At 38.6% G+C, this 9,529-nt stretch overlaps 1 protein-coding gene across 2 annotated transcripts in view; it reads right to left on the bottom strand.

Moving 5' to 3' along the window:
• Positions 1–581: 581 nt before the first annotated feature.
• The window catches only part of MTMR12 (myotubularin related protein 12), a 43,132-nt gene continuing 34,184 nt past the window's right edge, over positions 582–9,529 (bottom strand). For both annotated transcript variants that reach the window (XM_039353053.1, XM_039353054.1), the window contains 3 exons: positions 6,368–6,535; positions 2,257–2,418; positions 582–1,816 (listed from right to left, as the gene is read on the bottom strand). In XM_039353053.1, the coding sequence (XP_039208987.1) occupies positions 1,244–1,816; positions 2,257–2,418; positions 6,368–6,535 (903 nt within the window). In that variant the 3' untranslated portion in view covers positions 582–1,243. The remainder of the gene's footprint in view (positions 1,817–2,256; positions 2,419–6,367; positions 6,536–9,529) is intronic.

The raw sequence follows: 9,529 nt of genomic DNA, 5'->3' as shown, positions 1-9,529 counted from the left end.
CAGAATAGTCAAGAAGTGGAAGTGTTGGTGAAAGTTGTACTATCTTTATCAATGTCCAAAATATAGTCCTGTACTATCCTGTGCAGTACTTCTAATTTTGGATTATGTTAGTTTTTTTTATGACACTTGAAGTCTATCGGTTTAGAATAAGTATACTAGGTTTAACAGGCATTTTTGTATGGCTTTTGTAACTGCAATATTATTGTAGCATCATTCTGTAATCTGAGATTCCAATGTGCAGACTCTTTACATTCATTATTACCGTTAATGTCATGCTTTAAGAAAGCACAAATACTGGATGACAAGTCCAGTTTGATTTTTTTTAAATGCCTTCCTAACAGAAGGACTAGAGATTCAGTGCAAGTTACTAATATTGATGAGGAAGATCAACATAAGAACCCTACAAAAATTTTGATAAATACAATTCTAGCTTATTTGATACCTTGTAAATTGCTTCCTGTACTGGGCAATAAATTACCTGAAGTAATGAACTCAAGTGAGATGAACTCAAGACCATTTGTTTTATGAAAATAACACAGTGTTAGAACTCTGAAGAGGATGGATGATCAAAACAAGCAGGATTTGTGATAGTCTTTACTCTTTATTTTTCAAGCTCAAATTTAAAACAACTGACAAATTCAAACTACTTAAAAAAACAAGATTCTCCTCAGAAAAATCAGTTTTATCAAGGATAAAATAGATGACCCTCCCAGACTAGACTGTTTTCCAATGCTGAACATTTGACACCACTGCTTATTAAAACTGAAGTAGGCAGGTTCCAATAGATCTTTCTTGATATTTTCAACACCTTAATTTTTCCCATGACTGCTCAACAATCATGTTTTGTGGGTAGGAAGATAAAACTCTCATTTACTGAGGGGGGCAATAAATAGAACAGATTGTTGCTGGAGAAAAGAATCATTTTTGTTTAATCTTGCGGCTGTAGTATTACCTTCCATGCTGTCTCAGCAGGTTCTTACACAGTGATAATAAAAAAAGCGATCTTCCTTCCTGTGGCAGAAGAACCTAATCAAGAATAAGGTAATCCTCCCCCTCCCCAATGTCTATGGAAAATACATCCATGTTCTCAAGCAAAGTGGAAATCGTTCGGTATTAAAACTTTACTAATTATCTTTAGCCAGAATACAACCCAAAGGAAATTATGTGCCTCCCTGAAACCAATTTTATTCCAGTAACTGAACAGAAGTATGGTTCAAATCTATAATTGAAAGGAAGCATTACATTAATCACCACCTAGATCAACATATTCATCATCTCTCCTGGCCAAATCTTCTTCACCTTCCAAGTCTTTCCAAATGCTGGTAGGCAAAACTGGTTTAAGAGAATGTCTCTGAAGCAAGGCAAAGGGAAATAATGATGACAAACGAGCAGGATTTCTCATAAAGGGAGAAGCTTCTGTATCATCCTGAGTCTCAGCCTGACGATGCCTTTCGTCCATTTTCTTCTGCAAACCCTGTACATCCTCCATTACATCTAAGACTTTTGTGGCAGTGGCAACTGCGCCTCCACTAGGGAGTTGAGCTTCAGGAATCCATCGTAAATATCTCTGTGCCCACACTTTGATTTCTGGTCCTTCCAGACAAGGCAGGAGGAGTCCATGAAGGTCAACAGGCTTACTGTGCCAACTGTCATAGAATTCTCTGGAACTATTCTGAAGTTCATCGGAAGAAGTTATCAACCTGCTGATTCTTTTGCCCAAGAGGTTTTTAATTAATTGGTCTGTTTCCTCCTTAAAAAATCCCCTTCTTGGGGGAGGTTTCGTTTGTGTCAGGGGCAAAGAGAGTTGCCGCTGATGCTGAAAAAGAAATTTAGAAGACAAAATCAGAATTACCTGAACTCAATTCCAGCTTAGTTTCTGGGCAAAGTGGACAAAAGTACTAAATATGAACTATAAAGACATCCACATTAAAACAAAATGCATAAAAGTTTCAATTATTCTTTTTACTTCCTACAAGTAGTCCTCATGAAGATTTATTTTCTCAAAATTCACTATTTATAGCTATTTTAATTCACATACTCCAACCTAATTGAACAATGGTTACCATATTAGCAACCCATTCTGTATTAGTCCTCCAGTTATTTTTGTAGGGTTCTTATGTTGATCTTCCTCATCAATATTAGTAACTTGCACTGAATCTCTAGTCCTTCTGTTAGGAAGGCATTTAAAAAAATCAAACTCAATACTCCAAAAATCAATACTCCAGTTATTACAGTGGAAATATGCAAATATCTTACCTTGAATCGTGAAGCTTTTTTCTGAATTTTGTCTAGTTTTGGCTTTTCTGCATAAAGAGGGTTGTTAAGCAAAGCTTGACCCTCGTGTTCAAACTGCACAGACCAATCCCATACCGAAAGAAAACTAAGTTTGCTGCCTTCTGTATCAAGACTTCCTCCATACTGTTTTTTAAAAAAAAAAAAAAGTCTGGAATTAATTTAGAAATGCATTTTCTCCAATCTGCAACGCTTCAATTTGTGATACTTCAATTTTTAATAGAATGGAATGTCTTAGTTCAAAGTTTATTTATTTATTTATTTATGAGACTTATATACCGCTTTAAATGCAAGCACTCTCTAAGCGGTGTACACCAGTAAGCAATGTATATATATATTTACATTGCCCCCAACAATCTGGGTCCTCATTTTACCTACCCCGGAAGGATGGAAGGCTGAGTCAACCTTGAGGCGGTGAGATCTGAACCACTGACCTGCTGAACACAGTCAGCTAAAGTGGCCTGCAGTACTGCACTCTAACTGCTGCGCCACCTCGGCTCATTAGACCATTAGAATTAATCTTAACCATTAAACAGAGTTAACCTTAGCCATCAAACAGCCAGTTTGGTATAGTACTTAAAGTGCTGGCCTACATAACAGGAAATGTTGATTTCTAGTCCTGCTTTAGGCATGAAAGTGATCTGGGTGATGCTGTGTCTGTTTCTATGACCCTGGGATGCTGCAACTGGATCATGATGAGGAGAGCACATCTCTCTCCTTCTATCCCGGCCACTTTTTACACAGGCACGATTGAGAGCATTTTAACAAACTGCATCACTGTCTGCTTTGGTGGCAGCAGTGCCTCAGATAGACATTGGTGAGGACAGCCGAGAAGATCATAGGAAGCTCACTTCCTGGTATTCAGGATGCTGCCTATAAGCGCTATGTGCTTAGAGCTCAAAGCATTGTTAGAGACCCCACACACCCACTTTACGGTCTGTTTCTGTTGCTCCCCTTTGGGAGGAGGTTTCAAAGAATTTCTACCAGGACTACTTGATTCTGTAATAGCTTTGTTCCCTATCCCATCTGTCTGGTAAATTAGCAAGATTTGTTTTTCTTGCCATGCACATGCATACATAATCTGAACAAGACTCTGTGTTGTTTCTCTGTGCCATATAATATATGTGGGTACAAGCATAATTCTGTATTTATTTATTTTTGTCATATTTATGTAATGTATATTAGAGTGGTGACCCTTTGACAACTGTATGCAACAAAATTTCATTCTAATGTATGCCGATTAGTGTACATTCAAAGTAGACAATAAAGTTATTATTCTATTATGTTCTCTTCTGGCTGCCAAGCACCCAAATTTTGTTCATATCACCACAGTGGACATTGCAATGGTCAGAACTTTGAGGACCTTCATTCAGCACCATGCTAACTTCAAATAGTCCCTGAACAAATGGTCGCCAAATGGTTAAAGCTCAATAATTACATGGCATTTGTAGATTTTAAAATTTATCCATTTTCACATCTTCAGTAAACAATCTATCAATTTCAATCTTCACCATAAGCATTCCTTATACATTTATTCGTAAGTCCATGAAATACCGTAAATGCCGGTGTATAAGACGACTTCCGCGAGCGCTGAAATCGGCGCCAAAGACGGGGGTCGTCTTATACGCCGAGTCGTCTTATACGCCGGAAATACTGGTAGTTTCCGGTGTATAAGACGATGTTCTAGGAATGCGGCCCAGCTATAAAGACGGGGGTCGTCTTATACGCCGGGTCGCCTAATACGTCGGCATATACGGTAATTAATGGGACACCCAACAGCCAATTGTTAACTCTCATCATGTTATACTACTATCAGATACTGTTCTTAATGCTTTCAGCAACCAACTTTCAATTCCAAATTCCTGTAAAACACTTCATATTTCAAGCTTATTCATTTTACCATATAAGGTCTCCAAATTAACAGACTCATAATGAAATTTCTACACAAATTTCTACATTTATACACTCTGCGGTGACCTGCTGAAAAATAAAAAACTGGTCTGTTTTACCCTCTGCCCTAAATTTTGCTAAGGCTGCCTTTTGTTCCCATTGTATCAAAGTTCCTTCAATGGCTTCCTAAGAAGCTCAGCCCCTGAAATTGTTCACTCTCACTATCCTTCTATTTATATAGTGAAACAATAAACAGCATTCTTCCAATTCCATAAATGCAGTCTTCACATACCTGTTAACAAAACTGCAAATGTACTCCATAAATCATACTTTAACATTTCTCCAGTTAAATCATTTACATTTACAGCAACATTATTTTTAAAAACATTCTTGTAATGTTTATGACTCCCTTTTTATCTTATTTCTTGGACAGTAATAGTAATATAGTCACTATTATATTGGGCATAACTGTACCTTCATTCAAACTTTGGACCCTACAAGAAAGTATAGCATATTGGTTATGGGTTACTTCTTGAGCCCTAGATGTGGCCCTAATGTGGCCCTGTGATTAGAGGCTGGGCTTCCCAGAACTGAGGCTCCATTCAACTCACGGTAGATATTTGAGCTAGAGTTTGCATTGCCAGCATGTCATATTCATATTAGGTAACATCATCAGTTCAGGAAATGGGGGAAGTGAGGGTGAGCGAGATATGTGAGTGGTTGTTAATTTGTATGTGAACAAAGTCTTTGCGAAGACTAGAGCTTGGCAAACAACAACAACAGCAACAACAATAATAATATTGGGTGGGACCTTGGAGGTCATCAAGTACTTGCTCTACTAAGAATTTAGCCATTTTGAGGATACTACCATTACCTTGAAGGGCCAATTATACATCACAGTTAAAGATCACTTATACATTATACTAATATGGTATCATCTGAGTTCCTTTACCTCTAGGGTTAGAGAAGATGAAAAATACTGTCAGATAATAGCCAGAGGATAATGACTTCCAGAATTAGCTGAGTCAAAATATAAGAATTCATTGCCTCAAGATACAGAGATTCTCCTTTGCAAAATATTTTTTGTGCTTACTTAAAATGTGGGTGGGCAGTTTCCAAAGCCCATTATATTGTCTCATAAAATTTTTTAGAGGCAGATTTAATACCATTACAAAGCTATAATATGCTACTATTAGGCTTAGCTAAAGGTTGCACAAATAAAATTGAATCTACTGACCGTATTTTTTATTTTATTCTGATTCAATACAAATGCTACTTCTACCTTTATTTAAGAACTTCCATGGGTATTCAGATAATAATAACTCATTAAATGTATAAGCTGCCAGACTGTCAGTGACTCAGGATGACAATTCACAACAAAGAAAGAAACTACAATAAAGCAAAAAAAAAAAAAAAAAAAGATGGCAAGTGCGATGAAGTGAAGGGTCTCCCTCTCCTTCACCAAAGCGCTGAGTGAAGAGCCAGGTAGTCAAGATTCTTCTGAAAAACAGCAGAGTGGGGGCTACCCAAATCTTGGGGGGGGGGAGGATCTCACTGCAAAGGGCACATACTGCTATAGAGTGCTTCTGTGTGAACAGGTGCTTCTGGGGCTCTGAAAGATGACATGGTTTAATCAAAGGAACCCATAGCATGTCAACCCTGCAGGATCAAATCAGTCAGACAAATGTTATGAGAAACAGGAAGTTCCTCAAGTAACCAGGCCCTAAGGCAGATAGCTTTAAACAAGTAGGAGTTTCTGGTAGCAAAATTTTGGTCAGTATTTGGAAGTGTGCCTGGCAAAATCACCACCAAAGAGATAGAACTAATTAATGTTAATATAAACAGATTATATTGTAAGTATATTTATCATTGCACATAATGGTGTTTTATTTAATTCTGGCCTAAGCCTATACTAAATTTGATTGTAGCATTCATTCTATTATACTTGTTAATATGTCATTATTCCCATATAAATCTTGGGGCATACTCCTTCTCCCTTCCTTTCATTTCATTTTCATCTGAAATCACTGAATCATTTTTATTTTTAAGTCCATTTCTTCGACTACGGACTCCTCATTTAGCTCTTTTTAACCCACTTCCAAAATAATATATTGCCATGAAAATGCTTACGGTTTCTATCTGCTATATTGGGCAATGAAGATTATTTTCCTCTTAACTGTCTTACCGTGGTGGTATCTCTCTGATGTTGAGAATTGAAGAAGAAGGTGCTAAATATGGGGATGTAAAGGCTGTCAGACAGAACAGTAAGATACGTTTCGGTAAATTCAAACGCTGGTTGATATTGCTGAACCAGTTGCCAAACACAGTCCAGGAAGAGCAAGAAAACTGGAGCCTAAAAAAAAATAAGGAAACTACAACATTACAAGATACAGTAAACTGAGCACCACTGTTGAAGTGTTGCATTCAACAAATCTTGACTTAATAAGGCTTCTAGCACGTCAAGGTCTATCCCTCCATAAGAACTGCTAAGATTATCATTATCATAAAAAAGGAGGGGGAAAATCTTTCCACCAAATGAATTTCACCCCTCCCTTCTTCATTTCATAAAACAGTATTTAAAATCATTTTAGTTGCATACCAAGATATGACAGTACTGATAATAAATCTGATAATTTTTTTGATAAATAATTGCTTTTATGGCATTTCAAGTATCATCACAGAAAAACATGATCATAAAAGTTCTAATTACTCCATGGTTGCATTTATTAAGTTTTAGCAAGTTGCACTAACTACATTGCATTGATATGAATGCAAATTGTATAACTATCTTTATTTTTCTATTATCACTTCTTGCCTCTGAAATCATTAAGGAACTACAGTTCTAATCAGAGGCATCAGTTAGGGCAGCGGTTCTCAACCTGTGGGTCGCGACCCCATTTGGGGTCGAACGACCATTTCATGGGGGTCACCAAACAAGGCTGTCCGCCATTTCCCCCCCATTTTTCCCCTTTTCTTTAGCTGTGCTACTCCCTCCTATTCTATTGGCTTTTAAAAGCCAATAGGAATTGTCCAGGCTGTCTCTGCCTTGCTGAGACTGCCAAAACCCCCAGTCTGCAAACGGTGCTGCAAGGAAAGCTTCCCTCCCTGCTGAGCAACTACTAAAAGTAAATAAAAGAGGGCCAGGAATGGGAGGTGGGAGGCCGGCGAGTGCAGGGAGGGTTTCTGGCGCACGTGGGGCCCGGCGGGTGCCTTACCTGCCTGGGCTGGGCCAGCTGATGGTCGCCCTGCGCTGTCGCTTGCCGTGGCCTCCCAGGAGCGCCTGGGCCTGCCTGCCGCCGCCCCAAATGGGCATGGCCAAGATAAGGCTAGCGAGGCAGCGGCGGGCGCAGGGAAGGTTTCTGGCGCATGTGGGGCCCGGCGGGTGCCTTACCTGCCTGGGCTGGGCCAGCTGGTGGCCCAGCCGGTGGTCGCTCTACGCCGTCGCTGCCTCTTGCCAGCTAGGCCTCGGACGGCGCAGGGGGCAGCACCACACATGCGTGGCGCTCCCAGGCAGGGAAAGTCCTCGACTTACGACCGGTTGGGTAGTCCTCAACTTACGACCGGTTGGGGGTCACGGCATTAAAAAGGTTGAGAACCACTGAGTTAGGGGAAGGGTTTTAATGTTTTAGGGCCTATAGGCATAGTTGAAAACTCAGAATGAAAATGTTAGAAACAACCAATTAGGCCATCTAATCTAATCCAATATTGTGATTGGTATAGGAATGGAAATTAAAATTCTCCAAAGGAGTGCTCCCTTGGCTTCATTTTAACACCTCTTCTCTGGATAACTGGTGGAATTTTGTTTAAAACAGTTCTTACTTTAATAAGAATCTTCCTTTTTGTAATTCGTATTTATTATTCTATTTATGTGACATATTCTTCTGGTAGAATGTAGTCTGGAGGGAGGGAGCAGTACTTGGAATCTCTAGTAAGCAAGAAAAGGGCTACAACAGCCCCTCCCGAGCAGTTCACAGAGTACGTTTTCATTTTGCCACAAAATGAAAAAGATATTGAGACTCTAGAAAGAGTTCAAAGAAGAAGCAATAAAGATGATTAAGGGACTGGAGATTAAAACATATAAAGAACAGTTGCTGGAATGGGTATGTCTTGTTTAATGAAAAGGATTAACGGAGACATGACAGCAGTGTTCAATATTTGAAGGGCTGTCATAAGGAAGAGGGAGTCAATTTGTTCTCCAAAACAGCTGAAGGCAGGACAAGGAGCAATGGATGGAAACTAATCAAGAAGAGAACAACCTAAGGAGAAATTTCCTGACAGTTAGAGCAATTAATCAGTGGAACAACTTGCCTCCAGAAGTTTGCTCCAACACTGAAGATTCACTTAACTGTGACAAAAAATGTGGGAAAAGTCACTTAACAATCACCCTGCTTAGCAACGGAAATGTTGGGCTCACTTGTGGTTGTTACGTGGAAGACTTACTCATGCTTTGTTCTCTGGGCCTGACAATTTTTCACAACCTACCCAGTTAATCACTCTAGAAGACTACAGCATTTAGAACTCCTTTGCTTTCTTCATTATTACTTTCCTGATCATCCTCACTATCTTTTCAAGTCTGTTCAATTAATTTGAATACTTTAAGCGTGATACTGAAAACCAGACACACCAGTCAAGGTGGAGTCTGACCACTGATAAATAAAGTGGAGCTATTATTGCCCATTATTTGGAAATATTTCCAATGATACAGCATAAAAACCACATTTTGCTTTTTTGCATCACATCGATCATATTCAACTTGGAATACTGGATCATATTCCAGTATTGCTTTTTAAAAGGACTATTATCAGGGAACTTGATTCTTTACTTCTATATATGATTTGTTTTCTAAGAGAAGGACTCTGTATTTGTCTCTGTTAAATTTAATTCCGTTTTTTCCAACATATTTTTCTAAACCCTTAAATTTTAAATAGTGTTTCCAACTTAGGATATTAGCTGTCCCATCCAATTCTAAATCATTTGCCAATCTGATGAGATTTTCTTAGCTCTTCATCCCAATTATCATAAAAGCATTTCAAAGTATAATGCCCTGAACTGAATCTTGTGGGATTCTACTCAATAGCTCTATTTATTTTAATGAGAATCTATATATGAGCATCTTTGCATGTGACTTAACTGTCATGCCAATCAGTCTATGCTTAATTAGCCTGTCAATCAAAATGTCATGGATATTTTGCTAAAATCAATATATATTTCATCCATAGCAGGCCCATGTTCTGATAAAGAAATTCCTGAATCAAAACTGACAGAAGACAATCTAGCCAAACTTGTTATTGATAAATTCAAGCTGACTTCTGATCATTAATTCCAGACAGAGAGAGCAGTGAGCCAT

The sequence above is a fragment of the Crotalus tigris genome, unplaced genomic scaffold (assembly GCF_016545835.1).
Source record: "Crotalus tigris isolate CLP2741 ecotype Arizona unplaced genomic scaffold, ASM1654583v1 scf7180000018490.839948, whole genome shotgun sequence".
NCBI lineage: Eukaryota > Metazoa > Chordata > Lepidosauria > Squamata > Viperidae > Crotalus > Crotalus tigris.
Note: the sequence above shows the minus strand (reverse complement) of the source record. Positions and strands in the feature narration are given on the sequence as shown.